The sequence below is a fragment of the Perissodus microlepis genome, chromosome 5 (assembly GCF_051167445.1).
Source record: "Perissodus microlepis isolate ML-2025 ecotype Zambia chromosome 5, ASM5116744v1, whole genome shotgun sequence".
NCBI classification, from domain to species: domain Eukaryota; kingdom Metazoa; phylum Chordata; class Actinopteri; order Cichliformes; family Cichlidae; genus Perissodus; species Perissodus microlepis.
In genome coordinates, this window is record NC_140465.1 from 13,788,799 (window position 1) to 13,807,529 (window position 18,731).

Here is an 18,731-nt window from a genome sequence, read left to right on the forward strand (position 1 = left end):
TTGGTGTGAGAGGATTGTGTTAGAGCGTGTGTCCCGGCCTGTGCGGATTTATACTCGACTCCCAATAAGGTGAGGAAGCCTTGCTTATATAGTATTGCTCATTAGCAGCTCGGGTGTGGAATTAATGGCAGTGTATCAGCTGATTGTGTAATAAGAAAGTAAAGCTTAATCTGGATTTTCTTTATTTTTAATTAAAAGTTCAAATGACTCCATTTAAATGTAGAACTTGGACAAACTTTATGAATGACTTTGCCTCTGTGTTAATGCCCATAACTTCACTGCACCATTGTATTCATAAAATTCAAACTTTGCAGGAGTTCATATTGCTACAGACGACATGTGTTGAGACTAGATTTCCCTTTGTGAGGTTTTGAGTACCTTGGCAGGTTTTTGTACATGTGTGTTGTGTGCTTGTGTAGCGATTTTGTGTATTGATACTGTCACTACTATGCTACATAGATCACAAAACTCTGAGATAAAAGTTCTAAGATGTGATGAATAGTTAGTAAATGATGCTGGTAGTAAGAGTGCTAATGCGGCCTGTATGAACAACTTTATTTGATGTATTGATACATATAATTTATTAGCTCTGATATATTTTTAAATTCGTGTGTGTGTGCGTGTGGTCGTGGATACACTTACAATTTTAGGAACTTACAACAAATTGCGTTTATATGCATTGGCATGTTTCTAATGTCTGCCTGCGCGTGGACTGATTTGGTCATTATGTTTGTGAAACCATCTTGCAACCTTGTTGTGTTTGGTTACAAATGATCGCACACGTCACATGAGTTTCCTATTTAGGGCTTTTGGTTTTGTGCAAAATAATACCAGAATTTTTCAATCAAACTGATGATTTTACCTCATTAGTCTGTGCAGATTATAATTTACAGCGTATGAGATTAAAATGTCTGTTTTTTCCACTCTACAAAACATCTTCATGTATTTGTGATCTGTGATACTGACTACCATTGATGCTTATTTTTTCTTCTTGCACCAGTTACTATGATGAACCCGGCTCAATCCTGCCACCTCCTAATGGCCTTCCTGTTTGTTGTTAAACTAACAGGTGAGTCGATGACACTGACTGCACAGTTACACAATATCTGACTTCAGGTATAATCCGGTTTCCAAAAAGTTGGATGTTTTGCAAAATTCAAATAAAAGCTCAGTAGAAAATGTGGGAAGAAAATTTCAGTGTATATGATTCAAAGACCATCTTCTAGATGCTGAAACTGAGGATTATCATTCGATGCCAGCAACAAAAGCTAAGGTAGTTGCAATTAAAGATTAAAAACAAAAGAGGCAGTGGGACACTGTACAACATTTTGAATTATTCAGTAATATGAGCGGTATAAACATCTTTAATTCTGAGAGGCTGAGCCTTTCAGAATTAAAGATGCAAAGGAGTTCACCTTTCTGTGAAAAACTGTACAAGTAAATGGCTACAATTTAAGTATAATGTCTTCTCAACATAAAAATACTTACAGTACATTATATGATTAAAAAAATACAAAAACAATGCAAAATCCATATTAAATGGCCACAATCGTCAGGCAGTCTGACAGCACTGCATTGAAACAGGTCTGATTTTGCTCATGGACACTGGAGAAAGCCACTGTCTGTGAACATGGATGGTCACTGCAAAGAAAATACCCCTATATGTATAAAAAATACTGAAACACTGGCACACTCTGTCAAACAGAGCTTATTTCAGCCTGACTGAGGCAAATCAGAAAAACCCTTGAAATCATGGACTAAAGAGGAGATGGTTAACTTCTGTGTCAGAATCCCAGACCTTGACATGACATGGATAATACACACATGTGTAGTGCTTAAAGACAAATGCTGCCAGACAAAATCCTTATCAGGTTAAACCTTGATTATTTCAGCAAGATAATCCCAAACACAGTCTGCATGTCTTGTAGCAACATCAGTCTTCTGGAAAAAGTTTCAGACCTGCATTCACTGTGAAATGTCTGATACATCATGAAACAAAAAACATGGCAGTGTCCCTGCTCAACTACTAAGCCTCTAAAAAAAAGTTAGCGTTCAAAACTGCAGCGTTTTTTGTTTTTTGTTTTTTGTTTTTTCAAAACAAACATACATAATCTCTAGATTCCTAAATTTGATGTGTTGTCCTTTTCAAACGGTTTCTAGCTATGTTAAAAAAAAGGAAATTTAATATAGACTAAGCTTGTATCGTGAATGGGATCTTTGACATAATCCTTTGTCTCTGTGTATCTTAGGTGCATATGGGAACAGAATAATTGGGGGTGCACTGGTAAACCCTTACACCATCAAATATCAAGCCTCCCTCTTGTACAGCAACTCCCATTTCTGTGGAGGCACCCTCATCCACCCACAATGGGTGGTGTCTGCTGCCCACTGCTGGAGGGCGTAAGTTACTGCAGCTGCACATCAGGAGCACAGACACTGATCAAAACCTTGCATTCATATGTTAATACAGAGCACATCAATGTTTTGTGCTATCATTATAATTATTAATACATTTATTCCTTTTTAAATATTTGGACAACTTTTGTGTGTCTTTGATCAGTTGAACAATTATTCATGCCTTCCCCTCTTGTAGGAGTCACACGATTAAAGTGGTCCTGAGTCAGCACAGTCTCACCCAGTGGAATGGATTGGAGCAGATATTCAACGTCTCCTTGATCGTTAAAAACTCACAGTACAGCTACTGGATGCTTGACAATGATATCATGCTGCTTAAGGTAAGGGACAGCCATGACTAACACCTCATGATTTATAGTTACTGTTTCTAGACATTTACCTTGGGATGGGAGGTACAGATAAGTGGCAAACCCAGGTTGTAGTGTGCAAACAGAGCAGGATGCTTAAAGATGTTTAAATAGTTAAGAATATTTAGAATAATTAGAAAAGCACAGATTTTCTATTGTACCCGTGCATTAAAAAGTAGACATGTAACTTCCAATAAGTTAGTACATATAAACTGAGAAAAGTAGTTATAACAGTAGTAGTTGTTCAGTTGATTAGTGCAAGTTACAGCGCAGATGTAAACATCTATGTTTGTTGGGAGCAGTTTTGATTGTACAGCTGCAGGGAGGAAGGACCTGCGGAAACGCTCCTTCGTGCCTCTAGGATGCAGCAGTCTGCCACTGAAGGAGCTCTGCAGTTCAGCAACATTTACATGCATGGGGTGGGAGACTCCATCAGAAATGGTTATCAGAATAACCATCAGAATGGTTATTTTGGCCAGAGTCCTGTCTCCCACCACCTGCACTGGATCCAGGGTGGATCCCAGAACAGAGCTGGCCTTCCTGATGAGTTCATTCAACCTCTTTCTCTCAGCTGTCGATAAACTGCTGCTCCAACATACAACACTGTAAAAAATGACAGATGCCACCACAGAGTCATAAAAGGTCTTTAAAAGTGCTCCCTGGACTCCAAATGACCTCAGCCGCCTCAGCAGGTAGAGTCTGCTCTGACCCTTCCTGTAAAGAGCATCAGTGTTGTGGCTCCAGTCCAGTTTATTATTCAGGTGAACACCCAGGTACCTATACGAGTCCACTATCTCAATGTCCACTCCCTGGATGTTCACCGGTGTCAGTGTGGTGGGTCTGCGTCTCCGGAAGTCCACCACCAACTGCTTGGTTTTTCCGGCATTGATCAGCAGGTGGTTCTGCTGGAACCAGTCCACAAAGCCCAGAGTCCACTGTCTGTACTCTGAGTCATCCTCACCTGTGATGAGGCAGACTATGGCAGAGTCGTCAGAGAACTTCTGTAGGTGGCAGCGTGGGGAGTTGATGGAGAAGTCTGCAGTGTAGAGGGTGAAGAGGAACGGTGCCAGCACAGTTCCCTGTGGGGCCCCCGTACTGCAGACCAGCGTGTCAGAGACACAGTCCTGTGTCCTCACATACTGTGGCGTTCTGTGAGGTAGTCCAGTATCCACTGGGATATGTGGTGGTCCACTCCTGATAGCTCCAGCTTGTCCCTCAGAAGTCGTGGCTGGATGGTGTTGAAAGCACTGGAGAAATCTAGTAACATGATCCTAACAGTGCTTCCAGGCTTCTCCAGGTGAGTCAGAGCTCGGTGCTGGAGGTAGATGATGGCGTCCTCCACCCTGATGCCAGGCTGGTAAGCAAACTGCAGCGGATCCAATGAAGACCTCACCAGGGGGCGCAGATGGTTTAGAACCAACCTCTCGAGGGTCTTCATCAAATGTGATATCAGGGCTACTGGCCTATAGCTGCTGAGGTCCTTTGGATGGGAGGTCTTTGGTACTGGTACCACACAGGAGGTCTTCCACAGCTGTGGTACTTTGCCCAGCAACAGGCTCAGGTTGAACAGATAACCTAGGATGCCACACAGTTCATCTGTGCAGCACCTCAGGACCCTGGAGCTGATGCCATCTGGACCTGCAGCCTTCCGCACCTTGATCTTGCGAAGCTCGTTCCTCACTTGAAGTGCTGAGATAGATAGAGTGGATTTTGGGGGAGGGGTGGTGTATGTTGGAGTCCACAGAAGCCTGTGGTGGGTGTGACCGCTGGGAGCTGAGAGGTGTGAGATGAAAGACAGGCAGTCCCTGAAGATGAGGGAGATTGCAGCAGGGGGGACGATGCTGGGGGAGGTGTGGGTGGTTGATCAAACCTATTAAAATATTTGTTTAAGTCACCCACCCCAAATCTCCTGCAGCCTGGGGGGTTGGTTTTTGTCCTGAGCTTGTCTTCAGGCTGTTCCAAACCCCTCTGATGTTGTACTGTTGCAGCTGCTCTTCTGTCTTCCTCCTGTAGTTTTCCTTCCCTTCCCTTATCTTCCATTCTAGATAATAGATAGAAGAAAAGTCTTTAAGCTGGTAAACAAAATTACCTATGTAGTTTATTTAGTATTACATTTGTTGTTTATAGAGGATTGTGTAATTGTGTTGCTGAGCTCTATTAATCATTTCCTGACTGATGATGAATCCCTCATTGAGCCAACAATAAAATGTTTTCCAGCAGTCACGGAAAGTCGATTCTGTTCGTCTGGACATAGCATTTCCCGAGGCAGAAACCTTTTGTCACTCATCGAAGTGACTTCTTCAATCTCAGCTGACTGCAGGTTTGATGACCGAAACTAGCCCCATTGAATAACAACGGACCAGGAGGTCACTTTCACGATCTTTAATATTCACCCTCTTACAACGCTGTGAGTGCTGTCATTCCTCAACTCTCTGTGAATAGTATCCATGGACATTGATCAATGGTCATGACAATTTGCATATTAATGATCATGAAACTGACCTCACAGCCTGTTGTGCTAGTTTCGGTCATTATAGGAATGTACTGTTTATAAGGTTGGGGAAATCTGCAGTCAGCTGAGACTGAAGAAGTCACTTGGATACGTGACGAAACATTTCTCCCACTGAAAATCCTACAGAACAGAATCAACTTTGTGGGATTTCCTTACCTGGATGTTTGAGTATGCAAGTGTGTCAAACGGCATAAACTATTATGTGGTAACAAAACCCATAATAGATCTTCATTAAACCTTATGTTTTAACAGGTTCTTCAGAAGCCTAATTATTTTTGCTGTATCGCCACATTGCCACTTTGCTTCAGTTCATTGAACTTTGTGGGCATTCCCTCTGCACAGCTCTCTTAAGGTCTTGGCATAACATTTCAGTCAGGCTAAGGTCTGAACTTTGACTGGCCAATCGATTCGATTCATTTTCAGCCACTCTGTTGTATATGTTACTGCCCTTGGGATCATTGTCCTGGTACATAAGCCAGTGACTCTAGAATACTTTGCTATACAGAGGAGTTCATGGTCGTTGTGCTGTCTTTGATTTTTGCAACACGTGGTGCTGTGAAATTATGGCCAAACATCTTCATTGTTGCAGGAAGTCTTGTTGTTTCCTCAGAGTCTATTTTGCAAACTTAAGTTATATGCATGACTTGGGTTGGGTTAGGTTTGCAAAAAAGTTTCTAAGTATAGCTTGTTTGTCATGAACTTTAACATTTAACATGCTCACTGAGGCCTAGAGAGTGTAAAATGTAATGCTCCAGACCTTATGCTCTTAATTGCTATGGAAGCAGTGAGGGTGTACTCAGTTTTTACCAGAGAACTCTTTCCTTTTCACATTACTGTACCTCGCACTATGATTACTTTAAGTTTTACTGAGTTTCAGTAAACGTTTCCACAAAGTTCATTTTAGTATCTAACATTGTTGGGATTCTATACTCACTATACCCTCTGTCTCCAAATCTATAAAACAGTAGTTATTAGCTAATAAAATGTGTTGTCATAATCTGAAGTTTTCACTAACTGTGATTTTATAATAATTGTGTTAACATGCTTTTGCATCTTTTTCCTTTTTCTGAATCATTCTATCAACCTGGCAGGGACTGCAGAAGAAAACTAGCTTTTATGGCTAAATATGGCATTAAATGATAGACTGAACATTGTATTATGTATGATATGTAGACAATGTTGACTGACAGAAGGATTTGTTTTTTGTGGGTCAGCTGGACCGTCCAGCTATCATCAATGACATGGTCGAGCCAGCCTCGTTGCCAGACCCTAACTCTCCGCCACTGCAAAACCTGAATCTTTGCACAGTTAGTGGCTGGGGTGTTACCTGGATGTACAGCCAGAGTTTATCCCCCGAACTGAGGTCAGTGGAGGTGGAATTGTTCACCAGCTGCTGGAATTACTACCCCTTCAGGATCACAAACAACATGATCTGTGCTGGCTCTAGGAGTGGCGGGAGAGACTCCTGTCAGGTAACATATGTAAATACAAAAGTGAAATACAAAAGAATGATACAAGACTTGGAAATGGACACTTCAGTTTGTCTATTTTACACTGTTGACTTTGCATTTGTTTTTGCTTTTTAATGGAGCAATGCGGTAAATTGCCAAACAGCAGCAACAATGTCCCACTAACAAAAGCAATATCACTTCTAATGGTTGCTGGACTTTGCATATTTTGTATTTCCTTTAAAAATAAATAAATAAAATTTGTCCTATCAGGTAACAAACACCCTGAAATCTTTTTTTTTTTCTTTTCCTTTTTCAGGGTGATTCTGGAGGACCTCTTGTTTGTAACGGTAAATTTGAAGGCATTGTATCTTGGGGCATCGGCTGTGCGATTTCATACTACCCTGGTGTCTACACCAAGGTCAGAAACTACATTGGATGGATGAATCAGGTTATTGAGAACAGCTAATAACAATCCTTACCACTAGCTAACAGAAAATTCTACCTTGATTTAAAAAAAAAAGAAGAAAAAGAAACAAACTTGAATGGCTCCTGAAGGACCAAAAATGCTATGTTTATCTTTTATATAATTGTTTTTATATAATCACAGATATATTTGTTAAAGCTAAATTACCTGGAACCTACACCTGACTGACTTTTATTCCCACTGACTGAATATCACCGTTATGATACAAACTGAACCAGGTTTTACAATTCATCCTGCTAAAAACACTTTTTTAAGTTACAGTTATATTACAGTGTTATACAGAAATGAAAACATTGTCATAGATTTTGGATAACGTCTGTTTCAGGAATTGTTTTTGCTCTTTGAAACCTTCTATTGTCCACTGACTGTAAACATATGGACCTTAAATAAACATTTTCTGAGAATAACCTGTGTTTTTTTCGGTCATTTGTCACAACTAAAACACACTACGAAACTTCCTCAGAATCCGGTCAGGCAGGTGAGTCACACTTAAGTCAGAGTCTTGCCCAAACCCCGGTTTCATGTCACATCTGCACAAAAGTCACAAAGGGACAACACCTCCCTTTCTTTATGACAGCATGCTGACATTCTGGTGAGTGATTGGCTGCTTGTGCCCTCTCCCCTTTCCCTCTGTCCCATTCACATTTAAAGCTGAGCTACAACAGGCTCACACACCAACTTTAAAAGACATCTTAGAAAATACAACCGTAATCATGGCAGGAACCCAGTCCAACAGTGAGGTGATGCATATTGAGGATCGTGACATTAAACATGTTTCCAAAGAGACAGTTGCAAAACTGATTCAGCTCTCCCACGAGGCGAAGAAGCAAGCCTACTGTCCTTACAGCAAATTCAGAGTCGGGGCTGCGCTGCTCACCCTTGACAACAGTGTGCATACAGGTAAGTCTCATGTGAAACTTGTTTTTTAGTAGATGCATGTATATCATATGAAGCTTTAAGGTAATGGTTTTAGGTTTGGGGTGAACAAAAAAGCAAGTTACTGGCTACTATTTACTACTGAATGAATGCTGTTGCACCAAAACACAAAAGTAACTTTTAGCATAATTGTACCCTGAAAAGTATATAGTGAAAGACGGGAAGACGTGAGCTAAATTATTATGCTGTTTGTATTTGAGTCAAGTCAATTCTTGCTTCTTTATGGTGCAAGATCTCCACACACGAGTGAGAAATGACAAAACCTCACAGCTCTTACCTTTGTTTTTGTTTTATCCAAATGAAATGCACAAGAAATTACACATTAGTTTGTTCTGAGTTGTCTTGATCCGCTGTGTTAATGATTACCTGACAGTTCAAATGTCTGGACTTGGTGCAGAAAGCTCAGATAAAGGTTTATTATTTATCGTGTGGCTCTACATCCTCAGCTTTTTATAATTCCACATGACTGAGTTAAATCACATTTCTGAGAAGGAACACATCTTAGCGTTCCCGCGAGCTAAGGGAGCCCTTCGGTTATCACTTGCTTCAACGGCACTGTGTGCACCGAGAGGGATGTCAGACCACTGTCTACAGTAAAGCAGACACAAAAGTCTGGTCAGTGTCACTGGACTGTACAAACCTTGGCAAGTGTCCCTCAGTAGGAATGTCTGGGGAGGGTAAAAGGCTGGTAAACAGCTGTGAAGGTTTTTTACCATGTGAAGAACCCCGTTTATTGCTCATGTTGCCAAAAACAATCCCTTTCTATTCTTGTGTCTTTGGCAGGTTGTAATGTGGAGAATGCCTGTTACAATCTGGGAATGTGTGCTGAGAGGAACGTTATTGCACAGGCAGTGTCAGAAGGGCACCGATGTTTCAAGGCCATTGCAATTGCCAGGTAAGGAGCACGTATAATTAACACACACCCGCACGCACACACACAGTAATCTGGAAAGTTCTCCATTTCCACAGATGCAGGCATCCTTCCCGCTGTTGTCTGAGACTATGACTCACTCCACATTGCGTGTCTTTGTGCACGTCGCTAAACCTTAAGAAACACAGACAGACTACCAATGTTATTTCTTAAACCAGGTTAAGACTTTTTTTTGTCTGTATATTGTTTGTTAGGGAAGAGTTAAGGCTATAGGATACTTCTCCTTAGCAGTCAGAAATCTTGAAAAAGCTGGAGAAGTGATACTATAACTAATTATGTGAAATTCTGCCATGAATCCTAATATTAAATAGAAGCCATGAGTTTTTCTTTCTACATTTCATATAAGTAAACAACTATTTGCCAATTCAAAACTCTTCTTCTCCTTTCCTCAGTGACATGAGTGACCAGTTCATTTCCCCATGTGGAGGCTGCAGGCAGTTCATGAGAGAGGTATTAACTCTGCTCATTTTGGTTTGGAGCAGATTTGTTTAAAAAGGACCTTTAATCTCCAGTCAGTGATTGTATACAGTACACAGTTTCAAGCTCACACGTCACTCTAGGCAATATTTATCCTGTTTGTGGCCTCTGTGACACATTAGAAGGTGCTAGTTTGTCATTAAACAAACATTTCAGTGTGAAACACTTGACTATCCTGTAAGACTCCAGCCCTTTGCTTTCCCCGTTTTCTTTACAGTTTGGATCAAACTGGGATGTATACTTGTCAAAGCCTGATGGCTTGTATATGATGATGACTGTGGAAGAGCTTCTGCCAGTTTCCTTTGGCCCCGAAGACCTGACCAAGAAGAAAGTGTCTTACATTCCTAATAACAACTGAGCCAGTCTTCTAGTACGAAAACACGCGAGTGTATTTATGGTCAATATTTGTTCTTGTATTATTTGTTGAAATGTAAACAATGTCAAATATTTAAGTGTACTCTAAATACCAAGTGATGCTAAAAATATACTGTGGAAACAATGCATCTGACTCAATTAGTCATCCATTTGCCCACTTGTATATGATGCACTGTGTAGATACATAAACAATGTGTGTCGGTTAAAAGAAGCACAAACAACAGAGATATCAAGGTCAAACATATTTGCACACTTTAATAAATAAACTGTTTTAAAAAGGAATTTAGTTACACTTCATTTTATACAGTTAGAATGACTTCCAAAAGACAGAAGAATACAATTATTATTTGTTGAGCAGCAAATTATTATATTACAGAGACAAGGGTGAATTTTATGATGTGATTTTAGGGCTACTTAGGCCATGCATTAACATCTGCTGTGGTTAAAGGGCCAAGTATTAAAATGGACAAATATACGGTTTGATTTATTGTTCCTGTTGATTGAAGGTAACAAACAAAACAGGTAAATCAGCCTCAAGCAGGTTAATCAATATGCATTTCACCCTGTTATTGGGTGTTCTGAGGCTGTGTAAGTTCTGTTTGTCTGAAAGCGATGTCAGCTATGAATAGCAAACTAAAGTACAAAATCAAATTCAAGTGAAGGATCCTGCAATCCCACAGAAACAAATCATCTGTAAACAGTGCAACAATTTCAGTTCGCATGCCATCATTAGCCTGCTCCCAAAGAAAGCCTCTGAAGTGTCAGATTTTTCCATCAGTGGGACATAATGTTAAAAGGTCAAACTCTAGGGAGGTGTTAACAGTGGATGGAAAGTTCAGAGGTTCAATGTGGTTTTTAAGTCCTTGAGCAGACAGAAATAAACGCACATCTCCCATGCTGCATGAGTTTAACCTCATGAATGTAGATAAACATTTTTGCACACACAGCTAGCTAGAGCTAACGTCTGAGCCATAATGCATTGTGTGGATGTAAACACGTTAACAAAACAATTAAGAATGCGCATTCTGCTGTTGTAAAACACTGGATTTCAACAGTTCAGTGGCAAACTACATCTGCAAAATAGAGCTTTAAAAAAAAAACAACAACAAACAAACCTGAAAACTAATTTTCTTACTTCAGCTTCAGCCCTCTGCGGTGTCGTCAACAAGCATGGGCCATGCTGGGACACGTATCCTGGGCAGGGTCCCCTCCATTAGCCTCTCCATCCACAGTCCCAGCCTGTCAAGCTTATGGTGGACCTCTATGCTAGTGGCCCTGCTGGAGCCTCTCCTGGAGCCGGATCCATCCTCCCTGGAACGGGATCGCGATCGGGAGTGTGAGCTAGACCTTGACTTGGAACGGGACTTCCTCCTGCTGTCTGAGGAGAATGAGGTATCAGAAGATGAATCGCTGCCATCGTCCCCTGTGAACACGGGTCTAAAGAGGCAGAAATATTTCTTGTGGCCATTCAGGGCCAGGACATAGCCCATGTAGTTGGAAGACTCCTCCTCGTCATCTGAATGGCTCTGGCTCTGCGCACCATCACGATCTAAGCGAAGGAGTGATGGCATCCAGTGGCGATGCTTATCGGCGTTGAGGAAGGAGAAGTGGAGGGTCTCAGACCTGCAGATAGGCAGCAAAGAGGTTTAGGATTTAGGATAGCCATTGGAGGATATTAGCAGGCCAGATCAATAGTATAGCAGATACCACTTTAGACTCATGAAAAGTAAAACCTCCACACTTACCCAGAGAAAGAGAAAACCTCCTTGGCAAATTTCCGGAGCAAAGCACTCTTGGAAGCATTGGTGAGCACCAGCAGGACATTGATGTGGCCAGGCCTCAGCTTGACAAGGTTACTGGTGTATGTAATGCCTGTTAGCTCTGTCACCTCCACAAAGTCCTTTTTTGGAGGACGGCTACACAAACCAAAGGGGAAAAAATAATGAAATATGCTCTTGTAATTCATGTCCATATACAGTACAGTGCAAAGGTTTTGAGTCATTATTCATTTCTTTATATTTTGCTTCCAAAGAGCCAAATGTTTTTGTGAGTTTCAAAGTTAGTCTTGAGCAGTAGCTCTCCAGGTTTCTCGGAGGTCTTTCAAAGTTTTTCTTTGCACACTGCCTTCTTTTACAATCCTTTTTAGTCCAGTTTCATGTTTCTTTTTGTTTGTTTTTTTACACCACTTCAAAGTGACCGAAGAATCCTTCAAGCATAAAAAAAGTACATGATCATTTATCTAACAAAACTCACCCATACCTGCACTCTCTTTTGACAAAGGTTTTTGGTGTATTGGACTGAGAAACTATTAACATACAATTACTACTCTATTAGGTCACATGGATCCTGCCTGCTAGATAAAAACCTACAAAATTTCAAAATATGCTTTCAAAAGCATTATTTCCAGTTAGAGTCGCTCATGGAAGGTATGAGAGTGGCTCTTATACTTGTCATTACATTACCTGAAGGTACTTGCTCTGCTCGATGCATCATCCTCAGTTCGTGTTTGCTCCTTTGGTTTTGGTTTTTGGGGTTTGCTCTCACCCGGCTCACTGAAAATATACCAAAGAAAGAAAATCGTCAGTCTTTTGAGATCATGATATTTTCCCAGAGTTTGACTCAGCTCAACATCTGCAAGCACCTGCCAACCAGTCAAGTTTCGGTATGCATGCATGTCTGCCAACAGGGTCTACCTCACCTGAACGCCTGGATGATGACGGTGCCAAAAACAATGAAGAGTGCTGAGAAGATCAAGGACAGAATAGGCATCATCTCTCGCCTTGCAGGAAAAAAATGAAGTAAAAAAAGGAGTTTGGATTGAAACATACAGGAAAAAAATACAATGCACAGCGCAAAGTTTTCATTTCAGCTAATTTTGTCTCTACATGTTGATACACTTTAGAGGAGCAGCATTACAGCTGTAATTAAAGACAGAACGTAAGAACATACAGAGCCACCTCAACGTACACATTCATTCTGATACAGAATGATTCACCTACTTAATCATTTCAAAAATATCAGGAAAAACAAACATTGTTTGACTGTCTCTTTCTTACAATGAACTCAGCAGATTCCCTGGATCAGTATTGTCTTACCAATTTGAGTAGAGAAGGTCATCGTATATTTGAAGCATGTAATCATAAGCAGCATTCATCCACCGAATGATAAAAATCTGGTAAGGGGGAAAATAAGAACATTAATGCAAAAATATAATTCAATGAAGTTCACCCTCAGATGAATGTGTGAATGCCCATGCAGACCCAGCCTGGCAGGCTCTCGACTAAAGCATCTACGCTGGCACTTACGGGGGCCATCTCGTTGTTGAGTTCTGGTAAGGTGGCGTCTGAAGTCAGATAGGTGGGGTCCTTCTGAAGGAGCTCCAGCTGTTCATGAAGGTGGTACTTGTCTTCCTCGCTGCCATTCCAGCCACCGCTCACGGAGCGGTACAGGACTTTACCAGTCTGGCTCCGCCTCTCGAGAATCACCACCTGTCAGTGTTTAGGAGCACTGTGACTGTAATTTGAGGCGCTGCACCATCTCTAGTCTGCACATATCGGTAATGTGACACATCGTATCAGAGAGATCTTCCATTGCAGGTTGTTCTGGGTATATGAAGGTGGTTTGCCAAAAAGTGCAGGATGTCCTTGAGGTTTTGTTTTTTTGTAGACAGAAAAGTGATGATTGTTGCAAAGCAGTGATTCCCAAAGCGTTGGCCGGAGTGGGCCGCAGTAAAGTATGGACTGTGTGTGTTTTGACCACTGACCTGAGCAGAGTGTGCTCCCTGATTTTGGAGCAATGCCTGGCAGAGAGGCTGCTGCTGACGCTGGTAGACATATGCAAACCGTAGCACATCTTTGCTGTTGGCTGAGGCGAAGTCCAGGAAGGCCTTATTGGCTGCGAGATTGGCTGGGTCATCACCTGTGATCAGCAGCACACAGTACCTGCAAACCACTCACAATCAGCTCCCCAGCCACCGCAGTCAAATGTAGCTACACAACCTTTGCATTACCATCATGACAACTGTCCAACTATTCTGCTTCTTACAGTTATAAAAAATTATTTTTCTTCTAACAGTCTTGGTTCAGTTTACAAGAGGTCAATCTAAGTAGGATCATAAGTGCAGGACTATTGGCTACTAATCTGGTCACAAAATGTCTTACTTCCTCCGCCGGTGGAACTGCTTGACAGGACATAGCTCATCAAAAAGCTGCTGGCTGACCAGTCGTGGCACCTGCAGGAACTTGTTGTTTGAGACAAACTCGTCCATCATCTGTCGCTTCATCCCTCTGGCCTGATAAAAAAACAAAGGTCCTTCTATGTAAAGTTGAAATCTATTACCATAAGGAACCGGCTTTAAGCTGCAGCATATTCCTGGTGTACCTGGATGATGTCAACAGGCTTCACCGTGTCTTCCTTAAAGAGCAGCATGGTGGGAGCATATGTGTTTATGTTGTACTGCAGCAGGAGCCTGGTGCTGCCTGTGCCACCCTGGTCCACAAAGCCGAAACGCACATAATCTCTGAAGGCGAATGCCGTCAACTGAGGGGTCGAATGGAAAGATTAGAGCCTGAAAGGGTGCTCAAAACAAAAATGACGCTGCTTTTGTATTCGTTTTTGATTGTTAACCATCTAAGGTGAAAATAAATGAGCTAAAATGGATGTATTCTTCTCCTACCTTGTAGAGCAGGGGAACAATGGGGACCTGATCAAACAACAGAACTCTGGGTTTATTTTCCACATGCCAGTTTTCAAGAAATGCCATGTAGTTATCGTCAGTGATCTACAAAAACAACAGAAATTAGCTGAAAAATATACTTCCTGCAACTTTACTAGCCATGATGACTAATCTATAAACACAGAAGAAAAACTGATGATGGCACACGCATGCAGTAGCAGCACAATTGTGTCAGTTTTAGTTACCTTCATCACCAGTTTCTGGGGCAGCAAATCTTCAACAAACTGTCGCAGGAACTCCCGCACCACTGCCTGATGGAAGAAGGTCACTCTTCCGTTCACCACCCCGATGATGGAGGGAGCACGGTAAGCTCCCAGCTGCTTGGCCAAAGCCCGATCAAAGCCCAGGTCTACAATACCGATGCCTACACCTGGAGTAAAAATAACAACAGATTACAGTTGGACCTGGCACAGTTAAGTAAAACAAATCCTCTGCCTCAGCAAGTTAAAAAATAAATAAATAAATCCTAAACAGTATTGGCAGATTTGTTATCATCCAATAATTTTACATGGTGAGTTAATGTCATTGAATGTAACTTTTTTTCACTTACAACAAGCTGATGGCAAATTTCTCTGTATTCAAATGTATCTATGGCTAAATCTGTTTATAATAATAAAGGATGCAAGTGATGTGAGTAAATTCTATTTTAGCTCTTTCCCCTTGGACACCTGGTAGTGCTAACCCTCGTTTCTCTTTTCTGAACTGAGTTTCAGGTTTCTGTCATATTTCGGCCTGCTTCCAGAAAATAAAATGACTGTGTGTGCGTCAGAGGTTTAGCGAAGGAGGTCTCAGCCTATACAGCTTACTGGGGCTAGCCTTGGAAAAAATATTCCAATGATCTTTACTTATATACACCGGAGACGATTTTAAATGTCGTCTTTACGAGGTAAAGAGTTAAGATTGATTTTCACTTTCACTAAACAACTACTGTGAAGCTCAGGAATAAGAGACTCTTAAAGCCTCTAAGAAGAACTACTATTTCCCTAGTTTAAGTCATAAAATGACCTGAACAGCACAGTACTTAATACTGCTTTAGCATCAGAAGCTACACTAATTACTGAACCCGTCCAGACTCAAGCACCACTGTTAAGTTTGCAAATAATACAATCATGAGTAGCCTCCTAAATGATGCACACAGGGAAAAGGTTCAAATTATGATATTATGGTGTGTGAACACAAAGACCAAAGAGATCATTGTAGACATCTGGGCTACAAAATAAACCACACATGCACCTCAAAAACATCTATACATTAATGAAAGAAGCCATGGAGATAGTCCCCAACTTCAGGTTTCTGAAGCTGGGATTTCTTGGGATGGCAAAACCTCAGCAGTTGTAGGTGAGTCACAACAGCTGTTTGACAGACAAATAAAGAAAACATCTTCACAAACTGTATGAAAGCTTGATATGGTAGCTGCACCAAATGTACCAAAAAGGCCCTTGAGCAGGTTGTGAAAACAGGATGAAACATCACCAGCACAGAGCACATCTCTGCATCACTCGCTGCGTGAAGAGGGCCAAGCAAATCCACAAGGACCCTCCACACACCTTAGACGCTATTTATTATGCTCGCCCCATGAGGCAGGCACCTTCAGAGCTATGCTTCTTCTATATCTCACGTACAGTCATGTTTTCATCCTTCAGATAGACATATTTATATGGGTACATGACTTATTTTATCAACATTTTAGAACTTGCGTAATCATTTTGCACTCTGTCCAGTACTATAAAACTGCTAATGCACCCTCACTCTTGCTGTTCTTTTTAGCTTTGTTAGTGCAGAATTTTTAATCATTTGTACTTCTTACATTTTACTTGTTTTCTTTTTTATTTCTGTCACCATCTAAATGTTACGTGCCACGGGAGATTAGTATCACTGTAATTTTGTTATGTTTGCATAGTGACAATAAAGGCCTTGAATCTTGAAGCAAAGCAAGAGATTTTTGTTAAACAGTTGTAACATCCACCTTGTGAAATTCAATGTAAATCCCAGTTGTTCTCACAGGTGACATCAGCTCGGTGCAAGAGGGTTGCATAAACAGCAAGACGGCTGATACAGACTAACTGTGCTTCTAATAAGCCGAAATCTCAACTATTCACAATCATTATATAGAGTTGAGTTCTCTTGTTTCACTCTTTGCTTCAAGAAACCAAGAACAACAAATAAACCATAATGAATAATTAAAGAAGTGCAAGGATCTCAGTAAAGCATCTCAACACTGTTGCCCTAATGGGCAGTTGTGCAGACATTAATCTTGTGAGCTGATGCCTTTATCCCAAGATGGTGTTAGGACACACTGATATCCTTACCTAAAGGCTCCAGCTCCTGCACGGTCTCCTTCCACACTGGCTCGATATGGATGCATGCAAAGCACCACTCTGAGGTCACTTTTATTAGGTATGGCCTCTTGTGGCTATCTGGAAGGACTTCGTTGTTAAACTGTGCAAGGCGAAGCATGTACTTGCTGTCTGAAAAGTCTCTGTTCCTGGAGAAAAGCAGGGAAAAACATGAAGTGTTTTAAGATCTAACCTCAAAGATGCTAACAGTACACAGCTTGAGTGTAAACTGCAACTGTAACTTTCATTTGTTTGCTTGGGTTAAATTAGTGTTCATGAGATAGAGAACCTTCTCCAAAAAAAGAAAGAAAAAAATGAACAAGAAGAATAACAGGATCAAGTCTAAATATGTGTAAAAGGCAAAATTGATGTATTCAGTGTATGGACTGATGTGTGGTGTATGTAAGGAATCTGCTTATATATATTTTTGTTTGGTTTGCAAACACAAAGAGGAGCCCAGATTACACTGACAGCAGAGGGTACCTGGGGAAATGGAAAAAGGACTCATCAAAGTAAAAGCTGCTGTGAAAGCTGCTGTGAAAGCTGCGGAAACCGTGATGCTGTGACTGGCCAAAGGGCTGGTTTTCATCCTTCTGCCCAAACCGGTCAAAGTTGGACCTTCGCTCCTCATTGGATAGAATCTGTGTGCAAAACAGGAAACGGGAAACGATAAGGCTCTGACAGTAATGTCTGCAATTTAGGGAAGAGACTATGATAAAGAAAGTGAAAGTGAATTAAATGAACCATGTTAAAATGACATGTAATGATCCCTTTTCACCCACCTCGTAAGACTTAGAAATCTTGATGAACATGTCCTCAGCATTAGGGTCCTTATTTTTATCTGGGTGCCTACAAAAGGGTGACATTACGGATTACCAGCAGGTTCAAAGAGGGTTACATTTAAGGTTCTGAAACAGGCCTACACAGTGATGGGTTAAGCAAATACTAACAGCAGTTCATGCCATATGTGAAATGCACACTGCTGACTGTCAGCTAAGATATGATGCGCTGACATTAGGGGCCTGGTTGTCAGTCACTCACCATTCTCTGGCAAGCCTCTTGTATGCCCTTTTGATTTCGGCTTGACTGGCACTCCTGCTGACACCCAGGGTGTAATAGGGGTCATATTCAGAGGCTGTTTTCACCAGCTCTGCGCTCAAAATTAGCATAAAGATGGCGAGAAAAGCTACACATTTCCCAGACTGTCGGCTGGTCCTCCAAACCCTCATGATCTGTCTGTCTGTCCTTGTCCAACAGTAACGTCAGTTAGCTACCGTACTGTCCAGATGAGTAACGCTACAAAGCTCTCCAGCAACAGATGGGCTTACATGATCACACATGCCGAACTCTTTGACTGCTATGCATAACCACACACAACATTGTAGTATTTCACTAAGACGAAGCCATTATTTCCAGGAACTGATGGACATTAGCACAGTCGGTATCATGCCGGCGATGAAAACCAGCTTCCGGTTGAAACTTTCAAAGTAAATGAAAATTAGGCTAACTAAAGGAACAATAACTGAAAAAAAGTATAATTCAAGAAGAATCCATAATTAATTACAACGAAGTAATAAAAACTACACGAGAGCTAATAAATGCATTGTCGAAAGACCGATTAACTTATGATAAGATGACTGCCGATGATAGATTTTTATTTAAATAGCTTAGTGCAGACCTCACTTGTCTCAGTTAAGGTCAGAGTTCATGATTCAACAATAAGAAAGAGACT

General features: G+C 41.2%; 3 protein-coding genes across 3 annotated transcripts; 2 read left to right on the top strand and 1 right to left on the bottom strand.

The window, feature by feature from the left end:
- Positions 1-1,005: 1,005 nt before the first annotated feature.
- On the top strand, positions 1,006-7,201 carry LOC146386743 (trypsin-like). Its single transcript, XM_084927218.1, has 5 exons — positions 1,006-1,069; positions 2,250-2,400; positions 2,594-2,735; positions 6,489-6,746; positions 7,042-7,201. Exons 1-5 carry the CDS (start codon positions 1,006-1,008, stop codon positions 7,189-7,191), a joined length of 765 nt encoding a protein of 254 aa, XP_084783344.1. The 3' UTR covers positions 7,192-7,201.
- A 637-nt stretch (positions 7,202-7,838) lies between these two features.
- Positions 7,839-10,164, top strand: LOC146386744 (cytidine deaminase-like). The gene is made up of 4 exons (XM_084928019.1): positions 7,839-8,109; positions 8,929-9,040; positions 9,469-9,526; positions 9,771-10,164. The coding sequence occupies exons 1-4, from the start codon at positions 7,923-7,925 to the stop codon at positions 9,909-9,911; spliced, it is 498 nt and encodes a 165-aa protein (XP_084784145.1). The 5' UTR covers positions 7,839-7,922; the 3' UTR covers positions 9,912-10,164.
- Positions 10,158-18,466, bottom strand: LOC146386745 (dnaJ homolog subfamily C member 16-like). Its single transcript, XM_084928018.1, has 15 exons — positions 18,041-18,466; positions 17,782-17,848; positions 17,483-17,640; positions 16,973-17,148; positions 14,849-15,033; positions 14,604-14,708; positions 14,309-14,467; positions 14,089-14,219; positions 13,692-13,869; positions 13,234-13,416; positions 13,024-13,100; positions 12,627-12,707; positions 12,391-12,480; positions 11,674-11,844; positions 10,158-11,551 (listed from the first exon to the last, which is right to left on the bottom strand). The coding sequence occupies exons 1-15, from the start codon at positions 18,226-18,228 to the stop codon at positions 11,071-11,073; spliced, it is 2,430 nt and encodes an 809-aa protein (XP_084784144.1). The 5' UTR covers positions 18,229-18,466; the 3' UTR covers positions 10,158-11,070.
- Between the last annotated feature and the right edge of the window lie 265 nt (positions 18,467-18,731).

Coding starts and splice junctions, on each gene's coding strand:
- LOC146386743 (XM_084927218.1), top strand. CDS start 1,006: ATGATGAACCCGGCTCAATCCTGCCACCTCCTAATGGCCTTCCTGTTT. Junction 1,070..2,249: donor GTTTGTTGTTAAACTAACAG/GTGAGTCGATGA, acceptor TGTGTATCTTAG/GTGCATATGGGAACAGAATA. Junction 6,747..7,041: donor GCGGGAGAGACTCCTGTCAG/GTAACATATGTA, acceptor TTCCTTTTTCAG/GGTGATTCTGGAGGACCTCT.
- LOC146386745 (XM_084928018.1), bottom strand. CDS start 18,228: ATGAGGGTTTGGAGGACCAGCCGACAGTCTGGGAAATGTGTAGCTTTT. Junction 17,849..18,040: donor AAGAGGCTTGCCAGAGAATG/GTGAGTGACTGA, acceptor ACCCTTTTGTAG/GCACCCAGATAAAAATAAGG. Junction 17,149..17,482: donor TCCTTTTTCCATTTCCCCAG/GTACCCTCTGCT, acceptor GCTTTTCTCCAG/GAACAGAGACTTTTCAGACA.
- LOC146386744 (XM_084928019.1), top strand. CDS start 7,923: ATGGCAGGAACCCAGTCCAACAGTGAGGTGATGCATATTGAGGATCGT. Junction 8,110..8,928: donor TGACAACAGTGTGCATACAG/GTAAGTCTCATG, acceptor TGTCTTTGGCAG/GTTGTAATGTGGAGAATGCC. Junction 9,041..9,468: donor AAGGCCATTGCAATTGCCAG/GTAAGGAGCACG, acceptor TCCTTTCCTCAG/TGACATGAGTGACCAGTTCA.